At 40.3% G+C, this 27900-nt stretch overlaps 4 protein-coding genes across 6 annotated transcripts; 2 read left to right on the top strand and 2 right to left on the bottom strand.

The window, feature by feature from the left end:
- Positions 1–93: 93 nt before the first annotated feature.
- rnf170 (ring finger protein 170) lies at positions 94–8980 on the bottom strand. Of its 2 annotated transcripts, XM_034546341.1 has the most exons (8): positions 8543–8980; positions 4568–4913; positions 3502–3665; positions 3290–3365; positions 2848–2962; positions 2307–2380; positions 1831–1962; positions 94–1517 (listed from the first exon to the last, which is right to left on the bottom strand). In XM_034546341.1, the coding sequence occupies exons 3-8, from the start codon at positions 3639–3641 to the stop codon at positions 1248–1250; spliced, it is 807 nt and encodes a 268-aa protein (XP_034402232.1). In that variant the 5' UTR covers positions 3642–3665; positions 4568–4913; positions 8543–8980; the 3' UTR covers positions 94–1247. The 2 variants fall into 2 exon arrangements, with proteins under 2 accessions (XP_034402232.1, XP_034402233.1); XM_034546342.1 differs by lacking the exons at positions 4568–4913; positions 8543–8980 and adding an exon at positions 4321–4529.
- On the top strand, positions 4463–7768 carry gpn3 (GPN-loop GTPase 3). Of its 2 annotated transcripts, none has more exons than XM_034546339.1 (8): positions 4463–5072; positions 5221–5329; positions 5827–5994; positions 6298–6422; positions 6568–6683; positions 6978–7074; positions 7152–7280; positions 7388–7768. In XM_034546339.1, exons 1-8 carry the CDS (start codon positions 5025–5027, stop codon positions 7451–7453), a joined length of 858 nt encoding a protein of 285 aa, XP_034402230.1. In that variant the 5' UTR covers positions 4463–5024; the 3' UTR covers positions 7454–7768. The 2 variants fall into 2 exon arrangements, with proteins under 2 accessions (XP_034402230.1, XP_034402231.1); XM_034546340.1 differs by having other exon boundaries at positions 4808–5072; positions 7152–7206.
- arpc3 (actin related protein 2/3 complex, subunit 3) lies at positions 7821–10975 on the top strand. The gene is made up of 7 exons (XM_034546343.1): positions 7821–7942; positions 8344–8443; positions 9013–9089; positions 9434–9502; positions 9793–9919; positions 10349–10443; positions 10723–10975. The coding sequence occupies exons 1-7, from the start codon at positions 7937–7939 to the stop codon at positions 10783–10785; spliced, it is 537 nt and encodes a 178-aa protein (XP_034402234.1). The 5' UTR covers positions 7821–7936; the 3' UTR covers positions 10786–10975.
- Positions 10976–11613: 638 nt separating this feature from the next.
- LOC117740138 (ubiquitin-conjugating enzyme E2 G1-like) lies at positions 11614–14787 on the bottom strand. Its single transcript, XM_034546344.1, has 6 exons — positions 14348–14787; positions 13800–13902; positions 13610–13707; positions 12711–12889; positions 12512–12622; positions 11614–12352 (listed from the first exon to the last, which is right to left on the bottom strand). Exons 1-5 carry the CDS (start codon positions 14388–14390, stop codon positions 12536–12538), a joined length of 510 nt encoding a protein of 169 aa, XP_034402235.1. The 5' UTR covers positions 14391–14787; the 3' UTR covers positions 11614–12352; positions 12512–12535.
- Positions 14788–27900: the final 13113 nt, after the last annotated feature.

Below are 27900 nucleotides of genomic sequence, written 5' to 3'. Positions count from 1 at the left end.
TAGGTTGCCAATTAAAGCTTTAATAGGAACAGAAAAAATATAAATATTTCGACAAACGTAAGATTAATTTAAGGGGTCACAAGGCAAAAAGGGTTGAGAACGAGAACAACATCTTTACTGTGAACCAGCATAACTCCAGCATGCTGTGGCAAAAATATTTCCCCAAAAAATAAATTACTAAATCACATAGTGCATGTTAATTTAATTTTGAAATATGAATAACCTTTTTTTTCTATGTACCAACAGGTTAACAATTAAGAAACTGATGTTCCAAAACATTAACTGATGCATCTGAAAATCTTTGTGGTGTGCAGAGTTCAGTGGACTGTGAGCCTCAGGACTGTAAGACATTCAAAAAACACAATTAGCTTTAAACTAACATTCATGACTTCAGCGTGTTTACATTCAACAAGCCCTTTAATTACTCTGCGATACCTTTGGTTTGCCTTCTTTTGATGATCAAGACTACTTTTTAAATTGAATTTGAAAAGTTATTAATGAAACGGTCTGGTTGTCGTGTCCATCCTCAGTTCACATGCAGAGGTTCAGACCTCCTCAGTGCTGAGCTATAAATGTAAACTGTTGGAAGAAAAATGATCACGTGACTTGTCTCACAAGCACAAAAAGGCTGTGGTTTTTTCTTTTTGGTCATTATGAATATGCATAGTCACAGGTTACTTAAACAAATGCATCATCAGTTTAATTGACCCAACAGGCTGCAATGGCCACAACAAAAAGATGGTTCTACACTCAATAATCTCAATGCAGACAGCCAACTTTAAATGCGTATAATCAAGACACTGCCATGTATACAGTACATTCATGACCACATTATGTTACACAGTTGTCTTCATTATGTTCATGCACATTAACCAAATAACTGGCAATGCTGACACACAATTGGCTGGTAGTGTTCAGTTGGGGGTGCCTCTCAAGTCACCGAATGCACCGAGACGACTTCCCTGGCTGACTGCAGTCTAATAAGTATTCTGCTGTCTTGTTGTGCCCCCTTGATCTCGAACAATCTATGAACCATTCTTGGTGAATTCTATCTACAGTGTGAACATTCAGAGTTCATTCTTTTGCTGACCCCTCTCCAGTGATGAACCAAGATCCCCAGCTTTTCAAAGTAAACCTCTCTGAGAGATTCAGTATTATTGATCGACCGTGTTCTTTCATTCAGTCTTTACATGTCCACTCTTCTCGAGCCCGCTGCGAGCGAGCGAAAGCCTGTTATGAGTGAACCTCTAGCCATTTAGTCTCTGCGTTACCACCTCTCTGTACATGATGGAGATGTACACAAAGAGAAGTAGGATCACAAAGAAATCGTCCATGAAACCCAGCAGACCGAAAAGTGCCTCAGGGAGGATGTCGAGCGGCGAGGCCAGGTAGGTGATTGCTCCCACGAGGCAGAGAAGAATCCGAATCCTGAACATCCAGAAGAGGCCACCCACAGAGAACATCTCCCGAAAGGCGTGACGAAGCAGGGTGGGCACATCTCGCAGCCTGTCCATATACTGAGAAGAGAAACTATATTATGGGATGTTCTAAATCTTGTAATGCAATGCACGAGTCGTTATCGCATATGCATACTTGTATCTTTTACCAGCAGAGCCACCGATTTTATTGTCTGGAGGCAAATTTGTGTTCTTAACACTTAAAAGTATGGTCAGTGATACTGCTTTTAACATACTTGAATAACATTTGTAACAAGGTGACATAAATTTTACTAGTAGCAACTTTAACTCGTTTCTATTTCAATAATTGTTGCGAATCACACATGCAAGTTATTTAAATATGAATATTGTAATGTCACTGTGATATACTCACAGATCTTGGCTGGCCTGAGAACCTGCGATTGTAATCAACGATGTCCGTTAGTATCAGCTGAGGCTCCGCCCCCCCCTCCTGGACCCTCTGAGGAGTGGTGTGCTCATGAAACAGTGGGAACAGCAACGTAACCTGGGCAAGGGGGGAAAAAATGTAGCACATGGCAATACTGATGCCAAAAATTCTAATTCTAATTCTGTGCCACACACCTACATGAATACAAATAGAGAGTAACACCGTGTACCCATAATTTTGACAATAACCAACGGAAAACAATTACATCGAAAATGAAATGTATTTCAACTGAGAGATAAACATGAGTACGAGTCTTAATAGATGAGAATTTAGCATTTATCTCTCTGGGTAAATTTAGAAGATAGCATTGTTTACAGCTACCTGCAAGTCTGGTATCGAGAAATTGTAACATGAAAGCTCAGGTTAATCATTCTACATCCAACATGTATGACAAGTCTCACCATTTGTCTGCAGATGGGGCAGTGAATAGCACCCAGCCATGTGCCATACCTCCAGTAGGCTACAATGCAGGATCCTATGCAGAAAAAAGACATCGCTTTACATCATGCACATCGCTTTACATCATGCACAAGTACAAATTTAAAAAAAAGACATTTTTGTAACTGGATTCTAGTCATTTGGACTTCTATGTATGATCTAAAGCTATATCAGCATGTGTTAACATAATACAACTAAGTAAACAGACTCAAGTAGTAACAATTAAAGATTTGCTTCTTTTTCTCTCTCGAATGTAAAAGTTTCGTTTTACTCAGCATATGTTACTAACTGTACAATTCAATTCAATTCAATTCAGTTTATTTTGTATAGCCCAATATCACAATTTACGAATTTGCCTCAGGGGTCTCCACAATCTGTACACATACGACATCCCTGTCCCAGGACCTCACATCGGATCAGGAAAAACTTCCAAGAAATAGAAAAAAAAAAAAACTTTCACAGGGAAAAAAAGGGAAGAAACCTGCAGGAGAGCAACAGTCTTACCACAGAAAAGGTGTCCACAGTTGGTTTCCACAGGCAGAACGGCCTGCTGTAAACACACTGGACAAGACATGTCTGTGTAATACTGCTGCCGGGCTTCCGCCTGAGGATTTTCATCCTGACAAACAGAAACCAAATGCATAAAAATCAAAAACACACATGAACGTGTAATATGAGAGTCATCACGGAGCACACCATTTTAAAAATGCATCTCCTGATTGAAAAATAAATATTACAAAAGGCATGAAAAATTAAACCAGTCGTCAGTCCTGCAAAACCACGCAGGGTATGTATGACCTTATCTCTACCTGCAAAATTGAGTAAAAATGTCATTTGAATTAGTCAAATTTGTTTATGGTTAAACAAAGAAGTGTCTCTAGTGTATTTGTATTGTTTGTGTAACCATATGTTGGCGGAGAGGATAGCGTTGTGTTTGCCTGTGTACCTGCTCGGTTTGGAGCTGTTGTCGGACGGCTCGAACGTGCTCCTGATTCTCAGGATGAATGTTCTGCTGCTCTTGTCTGCAAAAAGGTGAAAAGGCAGACATTTTTTAGTGTTTGGTGGAATAGATGTACTGGCTGCATTGTACCAGCATTATAGTAATCACCTTTTACTGAAGAAAAAAATGAAAAGAAATTAAATTGGATTTTAATTTACCTGCATAGCAAAGTGAGAAGTCCTGCAAGGAAGGTGAGGCTCAGCACCACGACAAATAAGACCTGGTTGCTAACACCTTCAATGAGGGTATCCTCATCTTGGACCAGGTAGTCCAAGTCTCCACATTGACTGTCCTCCATCACCCTCACTCATAGCCTACAACACTGGAACACAAAGAGAGGTTAGCATTTCTCCAGACAGTCTTCTGGTTCTGATCCCCATCTATCCAAGAGTAAAAGAAAACAGTGTGCAGTAATATAACGTATACTGAAATATTACGATGTCTAATAGTGTGAGTAGTAATGTTGTGGATATCCCATTATCTAACTACCTGTTACCACTATTAGGACAATCCCAAACTTTGGGATTTTGGCATTTTTTCACTGAACTAATAAGTTTAAGCCACATACAGACGTTTGCTGTGACAAATGAACCAAAACAATCATATCGTTAGCTTCTTATCGTTGGCACATCTAACAAACTAGCATTCCTGGTCTGATCCAATCCAATACGAAACTACAAATCACCAAATACATAAGAAGCCGCTGTTGTTTACTTTCCTGACACTGTCACCTGTAACTGTGCGCCTTAATCTGACAATTAAGTCACTGTACTCACACTGCTAGCTAAATTTAGCGTTAGCGCAGAGTGGCCGTGAGTCGCACACAATACGTAGTAATGTGACAGTTATATGGTTAACCTAGTTAACGTTATGCATACTGCTAACGCTCCGGTAGCCAGCGTCGTGTCGTCTCGCTTTTGAAAGCACACCCACCCGCTGGACAGTGGCGTAAGATAGTTATTAGTATTATTACACACCGATGAAACACTAATGGCTGGTCTTCTAAATCCGGGCTCAACGTGCCCAGTAATCGCTTGTAGTTAAATCATAAAAATAGCTAACGCGTCCCCCCTGAGCTGGTTAACCGACGGATGGTCCCGCGGTCCAACGGTCGGGTCCAGTCGTTGCGAGTTGCAGCTAAAGAGTCATCGTGCAACACAAGAGCACAATCGCGCACATGTAAGTCTACGTGACCGCGCAGCGCAAGATGTGACGATGACCTACCAACGAGTCCTGTTACGGCTCGCCTTGCCAACTCCATTCACTCTTTTTAGCCTCGAGACATTTTCAAGACAGATTTGAGGAGCTCGTGAGAAGCAGCACGGTTGCCGTGTACGAGAAGCCGGTGTGGGCGGGTTTGGCAACGAGTTTAGTTTCGCAGCAGTTTTGGTTTCTATAATAAGAAGCAGGGTTGCAGCAGTCCTGCATGCTGGTGTTGTGTCAGTTTGTTGCTTCCTCCTCTTCTTCGTCCTTTTCTTCTTCTGCTCTCCGGTTTCCGCTCGTATCGACGCTTCCAGGGGTACTGACGTTACCTCAAGGCGGTAGGTGGCAGTAGTGAGTCTGAACATCCCTGAAAAGAAGAAGAAGAAGATAAATCATCAGTACATAACATAGCTAAACTAGCTACTTTAAGCGAATATAGGTATTTAACTTGACCACAACACCTTCTCATTGAGGCAGAATGCCTCGTTATGCGCAGCTCGTGATGGGCCCGGCGGGGAGCGGCAAGGTGAGTTATCAGCCATTGAGTCGCACGTGCTGAAATGCCTTGTTGTGCTGTGCGGCTAAAGCGCCGTGCTAAGGCATGAGGTTGTCTTTTCGTCCAAGCCACATCGATCCAGTTCAAGTTTGACCTGCCTTTTTATTTTCCATTTCAGAGTACCTACTGCTCCACCATGGTCCAGCACTTAGGGTCCATGAACCGCTCAGCCCATGTAGTCAATCTGGACCCAGCAGCTGAGCACTTTGACTACCCCGTCATGGCAGGTGAATACAGCATGTTTTTACTTTAATAACATTATTATTGTACAAAGGGAACGTCTTAGCCAGATATAGTCCAGTACAAAAGGGGTTTACACAATAGTAAGAAGAGATTCAAGAGTTGTTAATTTGTTACACACATATGGGTTTAGATAACATTCAGATGTGCTTTTCTAATTATGGATGGATGGGTGGCTATATGAATGAGTTTGTTTTGCATACTGTACACCAACATACTCAACTCGGACACAGTTTATTATGAGCACACACACACATGATCAATCTTAACAAGACAAAAACAGTACAAAACTATAAACTGGGGAATGTTTTTTATTTAAATGTACTGGTATGTACGGTTGTGTGTTAAATGAAGAAAGTAATTCCTTATGCACTGTACATGACAATGTTATGACATATATGTTCTGAATCACATGCTAATATGTGTGACTTGCTATTACATTTAGTATACTTGCACAACAATCTCACTGTTTCTGTGTCCGCAGACATCCGTGAGCTCATCTCGGTGGAAGATGTAATGGAGGACCCGTCTCTCAGATTTGGCCCTAACGGAGGCCTGGTCTTCTGCATGGAGTACTTTGCCAACAACTTTGACTGGCTGGATGAAAGCCTGGGTCATGTGGAGGATGACTACATACTGTTCGACTGCCCAGGTAAACATCTTGGCAGACGCATGCTAGAGCCAGTGCAAGGTGGATTTACCCACTTTGTCTTTGTGTTAAGAGTTTTAATGGGTGGTGAGATGGGAACAATTTTTTTTTTTTTTAGAAAAGCATGAATTCATTTGAGAAAGAAAACTAGGGGACGGGATATACTAAAATTAGATTTTTCATGTTTTTCTTTACGGCATGTGATTATAAATTACTGTCAGCACTGTATAGGTAAAGCATTTTCCCAGTTTTGGAGCTATGTTTTTACAGCTCTAGCACAGTTTTGACATGTGGCTTCTTTTGCAGGTCAGATTGAACTTTATACACACCTCCCTGTAATGAAGCAGCTGGTGGAGCAGCTCCAGCAGCGGGAGTTTCGGGTGTGTGGGGTCTTTCTGGTAGACTCCCAGTTCATGGTGGAGTCTTTTAAGGTAACAAGCAAATCTCCTGAGTGGCTTCATCTGTTTATTTGGTTCCTGTTTGTGGCAGAAAACTCCTTATGTCTTCACTGGGGTGCACTTCATTTGGCAATGAAAGCAAACATGGAGTCTCACATCTTCCCTCCTCTCCACACAGTTCCTCTCAGGAGTCATGGCTGCCCTGAGTGCCATGGTGTTATTAGAGATCCCTCAAATAAGCATCATGACAAAAATGGACCTGCTTAGTCCCAAATCCAAGAAGGAGATTGAGAAGTAAGTGCTGCAGGAGTAGAGAACAACAGTGCAATGTGTCTTCAGTTCCCATGAAATTGACTAATGATCACCCTTAAACTTGGTACTACGACACTAATAAAGGAAGGGTTATCGTGACTTCAATGTTACTTTTACAGAATTGTCTGAACCAAATTTTTCAAAACCTAAAGGTAGTGAAAAAGAAAATTCTGCCTTATTTGAATTTCTTTTTAAGAATTCTTGAAAAGCTTACAAGTTGAACAAGTTGTTCAGGTGGAAGCAGCATGCATTGTGTTTTGCTTTGTTTCTCACTAGGTACCTGGACCCAGATATGTACTCAATGATGGAAGATAGCTCGGATAACAACAGAAGCACAAAGTTCAAGAATCTGACTAAAGCCATCTGTGGTCTGGTAAGTGAAGGCCTTCACTTGATACTGCATTTCATTTTGGATCAGAATTTTTTTTTAATGTCTTTGTCTGTGGCCAGATTGATGACTACAGTATGGTGAGATTCCTGCCCTTTGACCGCACAGATGAGGAAGGTATGAACATAGTACTGCAAAATATTGACTTCTGCATACAGTATGGAGAGGACCTGGAATTTAAGGAGCCAAAGGTGAAGCAATGAACAAAAACAAAATGCAATACAAAATAATATATTATCATCATTGTTATATTATGTATTATTCTTTTTGTTGTTATTCATTCTTACTTTTTCTACAGGAGGTTGATGAAGAGTCAGCTGACCTAAATTATGATGAGGCTTTTCAAGACAAAGTGGACAGCTGAGGAGTCGAGTAACTCCAGGACTAGTTTGAGGATAACAACCAGGATTCCCTATATCAACCCCAGATGGAGAATAGCATGAAACTGCAAGGACAACAATAAACGGGCATGTGTGGGGAAAAGAATGACAGAAGATCATGAGTACCATGTATCGTTTATGTTCAGAAGTGTTTTGTTCCTGTCCTTTTTGATATTTTGGGGGATTTTAACCCATTCATGTTTCATTATTTCAGGGCCAGGTTTAATTGTAAAGAGTCGTTTGTAAATACATGTATTAATGCTATATTTTTAAATAAAATGAAAAAATATTCAACTTGACATCCGGTGTGAATAAAACTGGTGCGCTAGCGCCGCTGTGTGGTCGGTACGCTGCATAACATGCGGCCACTTCCTGTAAAGCTGAAGGGTGGGACGGGCGGAAGCTGGGTCCTACCGTGCTACTGTTTTCCTCTCGCTGAGCAGTTGGACTGATATTTATCACTCAACATGCCGGTGAGTAAACTCTACATGATTATTGACGAACAGAAGCTCCTGCTGTGCGCTGTCGAGTAACAATAAAGGCGTATAAACTCCTGGTTGACACCAGGGCCTCCGAGGTGACGCGAGCTGTGATGACGAGTCTAGCTAGCTAACTAGCTATGTTAGCTTTGCTCGCCATGTAACGTTAGTGATGTTTTTACATGTCGGACATCATAAAGTCCCCGTTGTGACTTCTTTCTGCAACATCTTCATTGTTTAGTGTCTATAAAACACATTGGCATCTCGATGGCAGAGTCGTTCGAGCGGATGAAGCCGTAGTAGAAATGTCACTCATGCTCTCTGCCAGAAATATAACGTTACCTGGTAAATATAACTACGTGAAAGCAACTTTTTTCTCTCTTTTTCTTTTAAAGGCGTATCACTCTAGCCTGATGGTCCCCGATACCAGGATGGTGGGGAACATGGCTTTGCTTCCTCTTAAAACCCAGTTCAAGGGACCTGCTCGAGGAGACGGTAAGGCTGTGGAGCCAACCCCTCCTCACTACAGAAACACACACGCTACCTTTTTTTATTTAGTGCCTTAATGGAGTCTCACTCGCCCCAGTTTGTTACCTTGTTACGACGCGTCGCTGATCCACGGATTGGCTTCACCTCCATATATGGTCCGAAGAGTGCAGCCTCAAGTTTTACTTCTTCATTCGTGTCTTTTTGACGCTCCTCTTCCAGCTTGACACTGAAGTCTTGTAAAGCTCAGACGTCAATGTCCCTCAGATCAGATTTGATTTTGGTAGTCACAGTGGGGCTCATGAATTGATTCATTTTCCCTATAGAGAAATAATGAGTGCCAAGTTATGCCTGGAGATTATAATTGTATCAATTGGTTTCTCGGCAGCCTGTTATGTGACAAATCCTAAATGGGGCATATCCACATATACAAAACGGATATGTGCTGACCCAAACCGGAAATGACTCTCTGCATTGAACATAGTTTGACAACACTTGTTAAATGTAAATTATCTAATTTATCATTATAAATTGATTTGAGAGCCTTTCAATCACTGATACCTCTTTTTCCATTTCAGGTATCGAGTCGGACATCATTGATGAGGCCATCTACTACTTCAAGGCCAATGTTTTCTTTAAGAACTATGAAATCAAGGTAAGTCGTGTAGTTTCACTTGTATTGGCAGCTTTCATTCATCCCTTTTGTGGACATAAAACTTAAGAACTGTGTTGCTTGTAGATATATGACATGGAACCTCAAAGTTATAAATTAGTTTGACAGTGAGGAACAAGTATGAACCTCACTAGTATGCCTGTTACTCTGTTTTCTCTTCCCTGTCTGTCTTGAAGCAGCTGTGCATTTTGATTCCCTCACATGCCCCAACTTGCTTCTTCCCGTTCCCCTCAGCAGTGCATATTTGCTTTTAAACTATTTCCTTTTACTGTTCTGACCTGGCTGAAACTGTAATGATAAGTCATGTTTGTTTGTGCTGTTTACAGAATGAGGCGGACAGGACGCTGATCTATGTCACACTGTACATTTCTGAATGCCTGAAGAGGCTACAGAAGGTAAATTGCACATTTGGACAGAGTTTATAGTGGTGAAAATCTAGACTTTACTCTGGTTTCGTATTATTAGAAGCAACAATGTAGAAGATTTTCTTTCTCAGTGTTCTCAACCAAAGGCTAAAGATCTACTCAGGGTTACCAAAGGGATTTTAAGGAGTCATTCAATTAGTAGAATGTGAATTGCTTTCCTTACACACAGGGAGGAATTAAAAGCCTATTGAAATGGGCATTGATTCCTTCAAACAGGTGATCTATCTAACTCTTTGCATTGGTTTGGTTGTTGTTTACAGTGCAGCTCCAGGAGCCAGGGAGAGAAGGAGATGTACACTCTGGGCATCACTAACTTCCCCATTCCTGGTGAACCTGGCTTCCCTCTCAATGCTATGTATGTTAAACCTGCAAACAAGCAAGAGGACGGTAAGAACCAGCACCATCAACGAGGTCTAATGCGGTTCACTTCCCTGCTCTCTAGTAGACGTTATCCTTGCACCCTTCTTGTATTTCATTAAATACCCAGCCTGAAGTGATGGCAATGCTCACCCCCATCATCTTTAAAGATGCTTGTGTGGTGTCGATCATCCGAGTCAGTTGGGTAGTAGCTGAGATGTTAATTTGACTGAATCAACACAACATCATGCTGTCTTTGCATTTGGCATCATCACATCTATGTTTACATGTTATTCCTGGCTTCTTTTTTTTTTGAACAATAAGAAAATATTATAGGTGGGGGGGGTGGGGGGGTCAACAATTTGATCCTAGTAACAAATTAAACGTTATCCTGTGACATTTCTAGTGTCCAAAACTGTCATCGGTGGCTGTGATAATACTCTCTGTAACCTTTTCCAGAGACGATGAGGGCGTACCTCCAGCAGATCCGCCAGGAGACCGGCTTGAGGCTATGTGATCGTGTGTTTGATCCCCAGACAGACAAACCCAGCAAGGCAAGTCAATGTACAACAGTTTTATATGCACATTGTTATACGGGGGCATTGTAGAAAAGCTATAGCTCAAGGGTCGACTGAGTACGTCCAGGTTTGGTTTATGGAGCATTAATTTAGTGCATCCACTGTATCAATATAATTATCAACATTGAGTGCGGGATCCATGTTGGAGCTTTAAATGTATTTCAGCATTAAAACAATCTCATCCCCGTTTTGTGATGAGTAATGAATTTTGAAATCTTGCTCCAGGTACTTCTATTGACATGTCTTTCTTTCCAGTGGTGGGTGTGCTTCGTCAAAAGGCAGTTCATGAACAAAAGTCTGTCAGCTCCTGGACAGTAAACGACTCAGGACTCGGTTTCTATTCTACACCTGCAAGATGGATGGATTTTTCTTTTGAGTGTGGAAGGGTCTGCTCCTTTTTTGTTGCTGAAATGATTTTATAATCTGAGTTTAAGAATATATCTTGTTTGGATGTTGACCATATTGAGCTGGTGCTTAATTCAATAAAGCAATCATGGAGATTGGAAAATGCTGTGGTACTGTGTACTTATATTGCGCCTCACATTTTAAATGTCGTGATTAATAGTTGCTCTGATTGGAGTGACGTCAAATCTGAAAAGTTAGAATTTACTGACTGAAGGCACGTCTGTTTATTTTAGATGAAGACAAAGTTGTATAGTGGAGGGGTAGAAATATTTCACTCACATGTCCACAATATGGTTTATTACTAGTTTTCACAATGTAAAGTGGGTGCCACTGCATACCTGTTAACTGATGTCCATACTAAGCATACAAATTGTGGTTACCGTTTGGCTCCAAGTCACCTGATCAGCCGATCATTTTGTAGGTGTTATAGGTCTTTACAGTAGATATTGACTTGTAACAAGTGTGTTAACTACATTCTGTTCACGTGCCTCTAAAGAAAAGTCAAAGTGAGTTAAACTAAAGCGGCTAAATAGAATTAAGCCACTTAATTTGATTATATACACCTGTGCATCTCCTGCGACATGTCTATCTTCTGTGGAAAAGGCCCATTTCAAGCACTTCTGTACAACACATGTATGCATTTACTCTGTACATGTGCAGTGTTCAAAAGCATATTGACAGTTTATCAAAGCAAGGACAAACAGTTTATATTTACACAAGTAAAAAAAAAAAAGTAGCATGTTCGTTAAAATATATATATTTATTGGTGTGTATTCTCTTTGGTTTGCCCACAAGTTTTTTTTTTTCTGGATTCTAAACAGGCCTTCAGATGCGGTCCTTATTGAAGATATACCTTTCCTTTGCTGGCAGTCCACGTTAAGGCAGCGCTGGGTGATAAGTTTGCCCATCAGGGAGAGAAGGACCACATTCTCTGCAGAACACTTAGGGTGTGCAGGGAAATGAGAACCAGTGTGACTGTAAATATTGCAAAATTGCATATTTGATTAAAATAGCTGTGGACTGGATGGCTCAGTGTGGCAGGTTGAAAATAAACAAACGTCAGATGATATGCATCTTAAAACAGCCTCACTCTAAATAAATAGGTCAATATAAATGTAAACTAAATAACAAAAATGTTGCATTTATCAACGAGGATTCCTCCTAAAAATCTGACACGTATGTACATTAGAGAAAGTATTAGGCTGTGTAATTAATCTTCCTGTGAGTGAAATGTGGATGCTTGACCAGTAAGTGTCTGGTGCAATTGATGGTGGAAAATGTAACGTATGGCAACATGAATGCATCTACCAATTAGCAGAAGTCATAAATATCAAGCCTCAAATGGCAAAATTAGTAGAGAAATGGTTTTTTTAACTTTTCCTGCCAGTCTTTTTCTTGTTTCGGTGACTAGTTGAGGGCCCCATGGTCATAGAGCCAATTTAAGTGTAACCAGTTGTCAAATCCCCTGTCCAGTTCCAATCTGAAACAAAATAAACATTGAGGTTTGGTCATCATTGTTGTTTAATGTTGTGTAAACCTACGGCGCTCAAGGAAAAACATCTCCTCGATGAGCAGCAACAGTAACTGTAAATTGTGTGCGACCACACTACGATGAATCCTTACAGGCGGTGCTACTCACTGTGTTGACGGCGGGAGGAAGGCCTTAGTCATAAGCCATCTCTTGACTCCTCCGCACACAGCGTGCCACCTTCTTCTTAAAAACTCCTCTAGGATCCTCCCGCCACTCTTTCTGCAGGATATAAAAACACAAACTCCATCAAAGCCTGCAAACTGACCCCAGCTGGAGAGCGATCTCAGGAGAGACAGTGGGCACTTACAGCTGCGTCTACGTTGGCGGGAGAGTCTCCGTTGGGGTCTGCCAACATGGAGATAACGCTGATCATGATGGTCTCGACCGTATGGATTGGCAGCCAGCGCTCCTCAGGCTTCTCATAGCCATACTTGTCCTCTCCAGGTTCATGCAGGATGGAGATGCAGACATCTCCATTTTTTGCCACTGGTAGACAAACAGGAATACACAGAGATAACTGACATGTCGAGCTGGCTGAAAATTAAAATCAGACAATTTATCGTCCCAATGGAATCCCATTGTGATGAAATCAATACATGAGATAATGTGGTACACAACTTTGTCATCTAAATTTATAATAATGAGCACATTTTTCTGAAAACAAAAACTGATCTGAATTCACCAGAAAATTTGCTATATTGTGATATAAATATATTGTTATGAGATATGAAATGACCTATAACAGGATTATAGATTTGGGCCATATTACCCAGCCTTACTGACACGTTTGTACTTGAGCAGAAGATCAAGTTCCATACTGCACTCGGCAAAAAGATTGTGACGCCACTTGCAGTGAGACACTCTTGTGAAGGCATCTTTAGCACATAACTGCAGCTGCAAACTAAAACACTCACAGCAACTTCTTTGAATATCAAAAAATTAAATGTATTCCATTCCCCTGAAAATGTATTCACATGTACATTATAGCAGATACTAAATAACAGAATCCAATGTAATACTTTTTAAAATAATGTACACTCTTGTTTTGTAATAGAGTATAACAGGTCTGTTTTAGCCATGTACGGCTATATTTCCATAGGTAACCCTACTATTCGTTTTCACACCAGCTGCAGACTAAATGTATTGATTACTTGCTTTGATACAGATTTAATTAGAGACACAGGAGCCTGGCCAGTTAGTTCTCACCATTTGGATGCCAGATTTCTGTGACAAACTTCAACTTGGGAGGCCTCAGAGGATAGTCACGGGGGAAAGTTAGGGTGGCTTTGAAGAAACCTCCTTCACTATAGACGACAAAGAAGATGGATGGCGTTAATGTGCACAGTGGTGGGTTTATGAGTGAAAGTAAGCCAACTGGTAAAGTGATTTCTCTCACAATAACGTGTCTTGAGGTCCAATGACAACCACTTCCCACTGATAGATGTCATCATCATCGACGAGACCCGCAGAGAAGCCTTCCACTGGGTTCTTGTTGAGCTCTGGAATTTAAGTAGCAATTAACCTGATGTGATGAGGACGGAAGCAGTTGAAACTCAGGTTTGTGTCACACTGACTACATCGACAGTAAGTTTATCAAGTTGGCTGATATACTTATTAATGTAACGGCATTCGCATTAGGTAAGTGGCCCTAATATCAAGCTAGCAATGCTTAGTTAGCTGTATATCCAACGCACGTAGTGGCCTGTGTCACTGGTTATTGAGCAACAACTAGCCTGAGTCATGTCCACTCTCACAGCTGTCTGCTACGCTTTGTCTGTAACGCTGCACGTGCACTTCAGCCCTGTTGTCACTCGCTGTATCCGTACGTAAGAACACAAGCCGACCAAATAACACGTTTACGTTCACAAGGCAGCGGTGGCTCTGGTGCGACTGGAACGTCACGTGCAAGTAAAATAAGGTCCAGTAGCAAGTTAGCAAACTTACCTGCTAATTGTTTCCGGAGCAACAACGAGGAGCGTTCCGTCATTGTATAGCTATAACGGCGTGCTTCCCGACTCCGTCACTTGTATTGATTAACGCCAACAAACTGTCAACGTGGTTCAATTTAACACTGGGCAGAGAAAGAAGCTAACGCCGTCCACGTTTTCTCATCTGCCTCTGTGGTCAAGACCAATAAATAACATGAGTCAAAAACAAAAAAAATGGTGAGCGAAGGGGTGCTAAATATTTCCTCAGTGTAGCCTGTCAGGAAAGCATTTCTTCCAGGGTTTGTTCGGTCCTCGATGAGTTTCACCAAATAATTGCATCTTAATGTCACACTAAGTTGCCATGGCTGATATAGACGGTAGTTAATTTTGACGAATAATATCGAATGTATTGCTCACACAGGTTATATTGTGTTGCCTGTCAGGTGGAATCCAGGGTAAATTATTCTGAAGTTATAAATGTTCTTCTTCGTGTAACTTCGCAGCACGCAATACCCTCATTGGTGCATCACTGCCTCCAACCGTTTGTAATGAACACTACACGTTCTCTTTTTGCACCCCGAGGTGTAAACCTGTGGAGAAGATACGGCAACAAGAGACCGAAAGGTAAAACTACTTCCGATTTCCCCCACCTCAGTTATATTCCTGGCAATGTGAAGAAGGTTTTAACAGCATTTGGACCATCATATTGGGAAATAACCTTACATGTTATAAGGTTTTAAAAGTTTAAGATTTTCTCCATTGTGATCCCATTAAAAAAAAAAACTATAAAAAGATTTATAATATGAAGAGTTGAAAAGTTGAAAAGTCTTTCCGCTTGATTCCCGAAGGAGTTGAATTTTTTAAATATTTGAACGGTTTCTATAGTTGAATATATGAAGGAAGAGATACAGTTCAAAATACGTACGGAAGAAATAGTGGAAGAATAAGATTGTGGATACAACCAGCTGAAATGAGTTTCTTCAGTAGGGTGGCTGGGATGGATGAATGGGTGGATGGATGGAACTTTGAGGGCTAACAATACCACTGGCATAAGACAGAAAAGCTATACTTACTGTATGGTCTCGTTTGTATATCGCAGTGATGCCGTTACATGCTGCATAAATCATTAAGCAGTGATATAGCTTGTTGATGTTAAAAAAGCTGCATGTGTTTGCCTTTGTGTGCACATAAGCACTGAAACCAGAAAGGCACAGATACACAGCCCTGGCCAATGGCTAACAGCAGGTCATTTGTTCCATTGATTAGAGCCATCTCATTGCCGTTCTGAGATCGAACACCACATTGGAGAATACAATTGATACTCTTCAAAATGAGAAAAGGAATTAACTATAAAATGGAAAATTAGACCCCTTCAAAAGTGACGTGAAAAATGCAGACTAACCTGGGATTGAACTGAAGCCACTAACCTGGAAATCAGCTATAAAATCACCATATTTTCTCTAAAATGCCATGAAGGTCTGATAAGAGAAAAGAAGCTTTTCACTGGCTTTGGAAATTAAATGAAATATTGATGTTAGTTTCAGCCTGGTATAAGATAGAGCTTGTGAGAACTAGGGTCATCATTTCCGAGCTTAAAAACACAACATTTTGGTCAGGCATGTGAGCCTGAATACCATGCACTTATATTTTTGGGGATTGGATTTATCACACAGACTACTTAATGTTGTTATGATCCCAGACCTGTTCTGTCTGTATGCATTATTTTCTAAACATACGTCAAAGTTTGTCTGATGCACACGGAGAGCCTGGCTCTCTGAACTCAGCGAGTAACGCTCTACTGGGGCAAGGAATTTAAGGCAAACGCAAGTTTGAGCCTTGGGCACTGCTGTTTATAAAATATAGTCCAGGTAGACCAGGATGTGCTGACTCAATTGCTACTCAATGTGAAAATATGATCAAAGCTTAATTAGATTATCAAGGTTGTGCACACTACATGTGTATTATGTGTGCTGGTTTTTAAATTTCTTTTAGAATGCTAAAGCAATCAGCCGGAATACTGGCTCTCTTGGGACTGTGACATTTAAAAAAAGATCACAACAATTTGCAGCCATGAACCAAAAGTGTTTTTTCCTCCAGTTCAATGGGGATTTTGAACTTTTTGCACCTTTTATTATTGAGGAAATCAAGGGAAGTAATTAATACATTTAAACCTCAGAGATTGCGTACATATATCCATCTGTTTGTTTATTTCCAATCCGTGAACACAGAACTATCGCCATGAATTTCAAGCAGCAGCAGCAGCTATTGATTGATTGAATGATTGATTGAATGATTGATTGATTGATTGATTGATTGATTGATTGATTGAGTGAGTGAGTGAGTGAGTGAGTGAGTGAGTGAGTGAGTCTTTGACCTTTCCGCTAGCAGTGTTAGTTAAGTTCATCCACTAGTGCTGCAGTTGCTTTGCTTAGGAGTCCCAATTAAAGGCATGACTGTTTCTGGCCAGCCATTAGGAACCACATCAATGGATGCTTCTGTCGACATCCAGAAAGCTACATTTCTAGAAAAAGGTAATCAATGCAGACTCATTCATAGAATATGAATGTATTGAACAGAGAGGCCTCTGTTTAGAAATGAAACTGTTTGAATTTGAACTTGAACTACTCTAATGTAATACTTTCTTAAGTAGAAAGGTTATGAAACACATTTTCACCTGGAATTTAATGATTTCAGCGCTTGATTGGTTGGAATGAAAACATTTGATATAAACCTCTGTTCATTCCTTTCTTGTCTTTTCTTTGCTGAGGACCCAAAGAACTCACTTCTAATGTAAGACACTTCATCACTGAGGGGAAGGGAGGGGCTGTAAATGGAGAAGTGGTTGAAGGCTTCAGCACCATGGTGAGAGACATAGAGGGACATTGCATCTTTTACTTGAACTACCTCCTCTTTCACTTTCTTTTATATAATATACAATCAATACAATACACTTATGAGATATCATTTTCGTTCAATAACTGACGGGTGTACAGTCATTTTCACATCCATCAAAGGAAACGTATCACAATGTTATTTTTAGAAAAAATAGTGAACATGATATTGACAAAAAGTCTTATTAATATCAAAGTATAACCACACGAGACCTTCATTAACATAATACTTCATATAATATAAGCTCAATATAGACTTTATCACAGCTTCAAAAAATAGCAGGCATTAATCAAGCTGATGTACTTTGTACCGGCTCAAGTAAACACCATCATCTTTATGAAATATTAATAAAACACATGTCTCCAACAATAACAAATTGACTCATTTGCTGTTTTTAGTTTCTAAAGTGCTTTATTTAAGGAGTTTAATTTCCTTTATATGGAAAATTAGACTTATTGTAAATGTCAAATTCATTATTGCATTCATTATAGGTGATTGTAGCCCACCACACCACTCGACTGCCAGCAAAGAAAATAAATATGTCTAGAAGGCAACAGTCGTGTTATTTATCATCATATCTGTAGTTGCCTCAGAATTGAGCAATGGGTGATTAATAAAAATAATATGTAGAAAGCTGTTGTGATATGAAAGCATCCAGTGATGTAGATGGATAACAAGAACAAGATAAATTCATACGGTCCAGTGGAGCACATGCTCTGGAGGTAGACGTTACCTTTCAATAGATGGCAGTGTGACCCACATTTTAAATACAAGGCTTCAAATATGAAGGAGTTTAAGATTACAACCTGCAACAGTTTGAATTGTTTGACAGTATACCTATTTATTTAATTATTTAGTCTATCCGGAGAAGGTTGGAGAGCATGAAATATTTTCTACAATCTTTCAAGACAATCACATCAGAGAGCAACAGTGATTTCTGTAAAGTAAATGTGTGCGATAAGAACATCACTTTCCCTGTCCAACATCCTTCCTGATCATCTGGGGACTTGCACCTGCTATCTTGCAGTTACACAATGGCTTTTCCAGGACATAGACTCTCCCGTTATTCTGAAAACGTAGACTGTACATTAGGATGATTCACCAAAGGTCAACAGCCACATTATCTTCAGACAAACTGTGTGTATGAACAATCTAGAGGGAACAATAGCAGAGATTTGGATGTATATGCGCACAGCCTTTCTTTAGGCTGAAACTGTATAGCTTTATGAAAAGGTTCAGGAAGTAAAAGGTGCATTGTGAGATAAGAGAAAATTCAAAGTTTGAAAGGACAATCAGATAAAAGTATCGATTTCTAATTGTTTCCCAAAATAGTCAACACTTTGTTTTGGATACATATAACGAGGCAATTGCAACTACCTAGAAATCACACATTTGGAGACTTTAGTTTAATGTTTGGACAGCCCTTGGCCGTGTGTGTTTTATTTTCACATTGACACGCCCTGCTTTAAATAATGGAGTATTAAATCCCCCGGGGACAGCTCAACACCCTGCATGGCTGATTACATCCTGCTTTGATTTAAATGCACTCATCCCTCACAAACATCACTGGAGTCCCCTGGTTCTGCCGGAAATTAGTGAGCTGGTCAAAATGATTAATAAATGCCTGGTAAGTAAATCTGATTTTGTCGCTGTAGAGCTGACACCACCCAGTCGTGGTTCCAATATTCGCCTGCCTGTTTGTATAAAGGCAGAGTTATAAAAGATGTGTACAGTGGTTTCCCTAATATTCACAGATATCTTTAAAAAAGACAAAAGACTTCTGTTACATAAATTGTTATATTTTTCCTTTTTCTTGTGAACATTTCTAAACCTCTGTACACAATTACCGCTCAGTTTAGCTTGTAAACAAACACAAATCAGATCTGATATTTGACTTTTTGATTGAAGATTATAGGCAAATATGACACATAATAATGCCCAGAAAAAACACATGAATACACTTTGTATGCAAAGTTTTTTGTTGCCTGTTGACATTTCCGTGCAGGACCTTTTGAAACTGCCACTGTAAGTACATAGAGTGGAAAACCGGGACAATACATCCTGCTTTGTGCTTATAAAAACCAATTGTCCTATTATTGAACATTGCCTAGTTAGTAAAGTAATAGGCAGAGGGCCCCCTCAGGCTTATGACCAGGAATAGCTGTCCTGATTGTCCTCTCAGTTGGTGGCCCTGAATAAGAGGCTTCATGTGTTCAATGTTCATCAATGTTCCTATTTATTCACATATACGGATAACACAACAAGCCATGACACAGAGGGAAACAGAATTGATTAACAAGATTACAGGATGAGAACAAGCTTGGCCTGGATAACACAACATCCAGCAGAGATCACTCACACATGCAAACAGGTTGAAAGAGAAGCCGAGTGTGTACATTTTGTCTTAATATCCCCCATTACACTTTAATCTACTTTTGGGAATAGTGTAATTATGTGGTATTTTGAGGAGAAAAGCTCTTGATCCAGAATGCACATTCAAGTACCATTCATTTCCGATGGGAGACGTACAATTTCTTCCAGCTCCAGTGTTTTGAATCAAATCCCTGTTAACGGAGAAGATGATATAAGATGTTTAGTAGACATTTGTCTCAGTGGGTAATGATCGCTCCGAAGGACTTCTATGTATTTATTTTTCTTTTGGGAAAAGCCATTCTTATTCCTAAAGAGTTATTTACTTCTAAATAGGCTCAATGACTAACTCCTAAAAAATCAATTTACCATTGATGTTTTGGGGTGCACACAAGTGAAATTCTCAAGTAGAATGAGACACGAGAGGCAGAAACAAGGTTACCGATGAGCTCTGTCTCAGGAGCAGAATTTTGATTTATTGCTCCACGACTTGACTGCCGTGAACACAGGTGGTGCAATCAGAGCAATGGTTGGTGTAATTGCGTTTTGCCTCTCGCAATATGTCTGTATTCAATGTATTCTCAAGGTTTGTCCAAACCCGCCGAAAATCAAACATTTTATATCGAAAGTATACTAGAAATTTCGAATCTCATTCGATACCTGTACAGTTTTGATACTTCTTACATGCCTTTTATATCTCTGTGGCCTCCTGCCCATCACTTTATTCTAAGATGTGTCATTGTTCACACCCAGTCATTACATTCGCCTTTTTTATGCAATGTATCCAATCACTGGTGATCCCTAAACAGAGCCGGGGGTGTACGTGGGAAAGATTGTAGAGTAGTTCAACTCAAATTATGATTTGATTAAAACATTATCTTCACATATTGAGTCAGCTATAACACTTGGACACAACATCATTAAGAGTGTGTGACTAGTTATGAAACGAGCAGTGGAGGTAATGGATAAAGTATTACAATAAATAAAGTGATTAGAGGTAGAATAGCTAAAATAGCTAAAAACAAAGGTTGGGAATCCCTGATGCACAGTAAAAAACAATGAACTAACCTGTTTGCGTCCCTCTTTTCTCATTAAACTAATCATCATGTGACCTGTAAAGTCACACATGTCCTTGAGTCTAAAATACGCTTGCAGTTCCTGGGGATCGACAACTTTGTGGTTTCAGTGCAGGCAGATCTTCCACATGAAGCCTGTCACTCACATCAAGTGTGTACTCTAACTCATATTTCAAAACTGTGTTAGTCTGCATCTTTGTACCCTCAAGAGCAAGATGAGTGCAGGCTCTAAGATATGATTTACATATTTTGATGTGGCGTCGGTGGAGTGGTAACCTCAGTTGTAAAAAAAATAAATAAAAAAAACTCAAAAGGTGAGAGAAAGTTGGCACACTGAAGTCATATATTAAGGTTTGCTTGGTTTTCCTTGTCCTCCATTTTGCACATATGGTCCTATTAACTATGAAGACGTTCTGGGACTGAAGGAGATAGTGCTCCTGAAGGCTTTTGGCAATTTTGGGTGCTTGACTTCTTGAAATTGAAAAGATATATACGCAGCCTCTGGAGTATATTTCTCCAGAGATGTCAGCCGGTGTGCCGGTTGCCTTCTGTGCAATTTAGAATTAGAGAGTTTGATCCAGGTACTTCAGCAGTAATGGCGGGTACACTCTCCATCATGCACCATACAATTAGAATGGACTGTGTGTCAAATCTGCAGATTTCTGATCGGTCGCTGAGTTTGACGCTTCTGCCCACTTGTCATTAACAGTTATCCTGTGCAAGCTTCAATTTTCTGCCGCCGAATAGAGCCTATCGATTGGGATAGTTAATATTCCATGTGTACTGTTCCTTCAGCCTGATCCATCCCCAACGTTGTTCTTTTCTGACATCACTGAAATGTGGCTGCTGCTGTTTAAAGAAACAGGGTGCCAGCTCATGATCAAAGACAGCCTCTGCCAGTAGTCTAAAGACCAATATTCCACCCAGCTGTTTTTACTGTGCCTGCTTTGCATTATGGGGTTCTTTCCCTCCAGTGCTGTTTTGCTGTGGATTGAAGAGAGGACAAAATAAAGGCGACTGCTGCAATTTTATCCATATTGGCCCCGTAGCCAATTGGCCCTTTATCAAACAGGGGCTTCATCTATCAAGCCAAAGACGGGTATTGAAATTGCCCCGCTGGCCACAAATCAGACCAATGGATCGGCCTTTATCTCAGACAAGGCCGTCATCACTCTGTAGTGGCTGGAAGGGGAGGAACCAGGCCATTTAAGAGTCTATCCTGCGTTTCTTTGCTGATGGATGTGGCCTGCTTGACCTCCCTGTGACCAGGAGCTGCTGGACGAGGGCCAAACCTGTGCTTAACCTGGATCATTATCTGGCTGCAAGTGTGTGTTTGATTGTCTTTCACTCCAAAACTCAGACTTTGTTTTACCCTTTTGTTTTTCCCCAATCCGAACATGCCTTTGCTGTCGGTCTTTCACCTCTATTACTGTGAGTGCTCATTTTTTTTAACCTCTCTCTGCCTTTGTCTCTTCCCCATCTGTCCGTTACCCCCTCATACACAAACAAAAAATCTCTTTCTTTTTCACTATTTATTTTCATAAATCGTTCCTCTCTCTGCTCACATTCGTTTTCTGTAGCCAATCAATGCAAATAGAGAATGGCCATAATAAAGGACAAGACAGATGGGTGCAGTATTGTCAGCTGTGCCTCCCTAGTTTTAAACATTAGTCTGCCAGCTATGATTGATGGAAAGCGGTATTCAGGTAATACCCCACTCTTGCCATATTCCACAAAAGCAGCTATCGGTAATGGTGAGATATCTAGACGCATAATTCGACTGCATGTTTCTGTCTGAATGAATAACATGAATTGTATTTACATTTATTTTTCTCCCTCTATAAACTGATGTAAACTGATGCCTCCCGCTCCTCTTCTGATTCACATTGACAACTAGATCTATTTACCATCAGGTCAAAAGTTAGGACAAATCCACAAGTTTTGATTGCTTTAAAGTGAATATGACAAGACAGAGTGATCCGCCTGACCTGTGATCTATCATACCCTTCCTTGGCAGGCGCTTCTTTGCTCATCCTCCCTGATCAATTTTGTGACTTATGGGTTTAACAAAAAGCCCATCCACAATCTAATCCTCTTCTTAATTATGTTTAAACTGCTCTGCTCTTATTTGATTAGATTCAATCACAGAGCAATTAACCCAATCAAAGACAGGGATATTATCTTTACATGCAGATTCATTAACACAAACCCGCTTTGTGTCATTTAGATGATTGGAGACATTATGTAGGACAGAGAAGTCACACAATCAGATGGCACAGTACAGCAATCACATGCATGTTTACAAAGGACAGTTTGGGTTGTATTTTATCATGCTTCTTTTCCAAATAACTTTGGCTCTCCGTGATCATTGCATGACGGTCTGTCTGTTATTGTTTCCCCACAGGACTTATTTTTAGCAGTACTGCACTGTACAAGGTCTTAGCAATTATCCTTGTGATTGCAATGTTTTTATTGCCAATAGAAATGATGACCAAAACCGCGCAATTGAGACCAAGATGTGATAAACCAAAATGTCCTTTAAAGTCGAGCGACCTCTACTCCTTGAATGGACTGGTGTGGATGACACCACCTTACAGTGCCCCCAGCAGTTTAAAATAAATGCTACATATTTTTCTTAATGCTGTTTTTATGCACATCTGGCACCGCATAATCCCACTGCTTGCCCTTGGTGCACAGCGAGAACCATGAAATGCTTATCAAATTTAGGGAAAGCCAATTCTGAATTCTGAAAGCCTTATCCCACCCCATCCTCTTGACTCAGTATATGTGAGGTGTTATCAGTCCCTTGAGGGAAGCAAAGGAACTTTGGCCTGCTCAGTGTTGGGGAAGGGAAAAAATGGAAGTCTTTGGGGGGGAAGGACACCCACACACACAATGGACGCCGGCAGAAAGTAAAACAGGTCAGGACTCCAGTGGTCTGATAAGGCAGAGGACTCATGAATTAAAGAGTGGTGGAGGAAATATGACATTTTTCTTTTCCATTCTGTCTACCGGGACTAGTCGCTTGCCAGTGAAATTACCTGGAGAGAAGCTGGTCCGATAATGGACTGACAGAGACGAGATTCACTCTCGTAATTTCTCTCTGCTTGTGAAGGCAGATCGGCATTGAAAATTCAAAACTTTTACTCCCTCTTGGGGAATTTGAGAGACAGGGGAGTAACATTATCATAATAGATCATGTGTATCTGCTTAAATACCTATTTTTCTAGTATGTAATGGAAGCCATTCTTCCTCAAATCATTCCCCATTAGATGAATATTGGATTTACGAGGCTCATTGCGCTTAATTAAAGCAGCCAGTGGGAGCCTTAATCATTCCCAAAGTTACATATGTCCACTCATATTTAGGTTTCTCAGCAACATAATACATAATTATATATTCTGATCACCAGTTCTTTCCAGCGTCATGGCTCCAACTGGCAGATTAAAGGCCAAAACATCAGTGTTCTTTTGTTTTGGGGGTAAATGAGGACCTTTGTTCTTCTTTGCTCCTTCTGTAGAGAAGTGGATGATTAATATGGAGGTGGTAATGGAAGAGGAGGGCAAGGATGCAATGGGTCTTCTTTTTCTAATGATTGGTTTAAGTGAATGCTGTAATGGGCCGTGGTGCTGGGGCCGGTGATTTACGGGACTCCCTCCTTACATCATGGTATTGGAGAAGCCTGGATGGGTGAAAAATAGACATTTACACAAGATCTATATCTATGGATATTACTCTTTCCTGAAAACCAAAGGGTGATTCTGCATATTTATCGCAGGGGGAAAGGGAGCTGGGTGGCCTGGTTCCAAGCTAACCTTTAACTGAAAGCGTGGGTGATGCCATGTAGGTGTGTGATGGCAAAATGATAAATGGCCCTCAAAGAGAGAAATGCTGGATGCAATTTCTTGCCACCAGCTCCAAAGTTGAAACTTTAATACAATCCTCACTGTAGCATTACCTTGAAACAGAACTCGTAGGTCCAGATGTATAAGCCTCTGGAGCAATATACACAAAGCAGCTATTTCTCACTTTGAAAAAAGGTTATAATGTCCTCCATGGGGTCTTTTGGTGGGTAAACAAAGTGAAGGGGAGCCAAGGGGAGGAAAGGTGGGTAAATAGCTTCTCTAATGGAGTCCTAATCTGTAGAGGCAATCTGCAGAGAGCTGCCCCTGGCCTTGCCAGTTGGGATGACGAGACAGAGGTGACAGCGTGGCAGTTATTATTAGTGGTATCATTGATCAGACAGCCGCAGTGGCAGAGTTGGAGAGGGATGATGGATTTAGTTGCTCCTGCCCAGCTAAGACATGAAGGCTGTCAGGAGCCAGTCAAGAGTGGGTAATGTGCAAAAAACAGAAAGGATAAGGAGTTGGGGTTTTTGTTCTGTACTTTCATGTAAAATCAGGTGGGCCCTTGGCCATAGTTAAAAGATGGGTTAGCTGTACAGAAGTCATCCATCTCAGGCAGTGGAATGTTCCTCATGAAAGAATTTGGTTTAAGTTGGGGGTCACAATTTGCACAGGATTTGAAAAAAAGCATACATTTTCATAACATTTCTCTGAAATGGAATAATGTTTTGATACTTTCTTTTTCCATTGCCCACTGACCAACACTGCCATCCAAAAATCTTAAAACAAGAACAATTTTAAAAACTGTTTGAAATATCATAAATATTATAAGAACAAGAGCTAGAAGACCTGACCCTTTCTGAAACAGTTGTACAGCATATGTTATCTTTATAATAATTTTATTTTAAACTGAATATTTGCCTGCACGTTTCATTCGTGTTTTATTTCTGTAATGCCCTCAGGTATGGCAGCAGGTGTTCCTCTTTCACAGTCTCAAACCTAGGCTCCTCCCACTGAGAAGGACACTGGGTCTAGAAGTAAAACAGAGATGACTAAAGCCATTCAGCGACAAGTATTTATGCTTAAAACTTGCATTTCATGGTCAACTTCAGTAGTGAATAATTTGTTCTAGTAAACTTTAAAGTGTGGTGTGTGATCAATCTGAAAGGGCTGTTCTTTTACATAAACACAATTTAATTTCTATTAATAATTCTTTAACATTTGTAATATAGCAAAGGACTTTACACATTGTCCTACAGTAAGGTGATATCCTTTTATATTTAGAATTCTTTAAAACGCAATTTTCTGCTGACAGCCCCTTATGAATAATGTAGTTTCAAAAGTCCATCATATCCACTCAGTGAACTATAAACAGGATTCCAGTCCCAAAGTCCCTTCGTTATCTCTGACATACATTGCTTTGAATTTTTTGTTCAACATAATAATACTTATTTCTACCTGGAAGACATATAATGGCATTGCTGGGGCACGGAGTCAGTGTCAGTTTTAATTTGTCTTGACAAGATAATCACAACAGAAAGATTATAACTGACTGAATGTCATTTGTGTGTGATTCACATTCAGTAAAGTGACGGGTGTGATATAAGAAGAACTTCAGAATCAGAACATAAACACTTCAATTAGCTCTATATGAAAAACAGAGCATATCAATTTCAAATAATATGATGAGTTTTGGAATTAATACATAAAAGAATCAAAGAATTGTGAAACAATTAAATAAACAGTCCAAACTCAACCCATTACAGTACTATAAGATGATCTTCATGGGTCAGCATGCATTGTGAAGGAACAAAAAGTACTTGACAATACACTCAATAAAACTGGGCTAAGAACATTGAAACCTTAAAAGAAGTGCTAGAACCATCTCCATTTTCTTAGGAGGCTGAGGTCCTTCTACCGGACAATGCTAAGGAGGTTTTAGAAGTCAGTGCTCTCCTGTTTGCTGTTAGCTGGGCCAGCAGGTTGAGGGTAATGGATGCTAACTGACTCTATAGTCTAATCTGAAAGGCCGGTCTCGTTGTTGGGGTGGAGCTGGACTCCCTGAAGGCGGCTGCTATCCAAGCTATGTGTCATGTTGGACAACGTCTCCCACACACGCCCTGAAGTGCTGGTCAAACACAGGAGCACATTCGGTGCATGGCTCATTCATAGGAAGTCCTTCCTGCCTGTGGCTCTCAACTTTTCAACTTCTCCCTCAGAGTGTCAAACATTCTGAGTCAATAGACTGGCCCTTGGACTTATTCATATTGTACGTTTCAAGAAATATTATCATGTAATTGTTTGTTACGCTATTCTTGCATTTATATTGAACACACATATCCAGCTTCTCAGCCTTTTTATTGACTTATGTACAGTCTTAATGTTGTCTTCTTTCAGGTCAATGTAGATATATGTGGTTTATAAGAAGACTTGTCGAGATGGGACCTCAAATCAGTTCCTACCCTATAAAGTAACCACTTTCCCAGCCTTTAATCTCTCCCCTTCTTTGCTATTCTTATAAGCCCAACCGCTTTGAATAACATGTCTGGTTGTCTGGGCACTTGTGTTTCCTGCGCTGTATGACTTAGATCCAGCTACGTGGTCGCATTCGCCAGATCAGCCAAATGTCAACTTTCTCAAAGCAAGGATGTACACAGAATTAAAAAAGGAAGAATTTTTCCTTCAACCAAGTGGCTTAGATGCCTCCGTGCCCTCAATTATCCCTTTGTACCTCCAACTGTCACCTGCCTGTTCTCTCTAAGCCGCTCCTTGTCATTTAAGCTTTACACCCTTCTTTCTAGGTCCGATGGAATTGTTTTCTCCTCTATGTAGAGCTTTTACGTGATAGTTTTCTGTTAACAAGAGGAAGTGAAATAAAGAATCTCTTCATTATACTTGACTAAGAGTTTGGAAAGGCTTAGGCTAAGATCCAATTTTTAGGTCCAATTTACGTCCAATGTTGACCCAGTTTGTTCAGTAACCTTTTGTACAAGGTTCTGCATATGATAAGATTTAATCACATACGCCGAGCTCAGTGGAAGGTGCAACTCTCACTGTAGCCTTTTGCTTCCCTTAAACCCAACTGATGGCTGGAGGGGAAACTGTTCAGTTTGTCATGATGCCCATCTGCAGATGCTGCCCTTCTGTACTGAACTCTGCTATTGTGATGAACATTTTAATATTTTTTTTAATATGCTCTGCCTTTTTTTCTTTATGCATTTTACAGAAGAGTCCAAACCTCCCACAATAAGTTTTGTGATACTCTGCCAAAGGCATTGGCAAGTTTCACCAGTGCATGACGTGGAGGTCTCTTTCCTCCACTTTGGGCGATAGAATTTGATGCCAAACCATGTGCTTTATGTGTTAATATAGAATCCTGGAAAATA

Source organism: Cyclopterus lumpus, chromosome 12 (assembly GCF_009769545.1).
Source record: "Cyclopterus lumpus isolate fCycLum1 chromosome 12, fCycLum1.pri, whole genome shotgun sequence".
NCBI lineage: Eukaryota > Metazoa > Chordata > Actinopteri > Perciformes > Cyclopteridae > Cyclopterus > Cyclopterus lumpus.
This window is presented reverse-complemented; position numbering and strand designations above follow the sequence as displayed.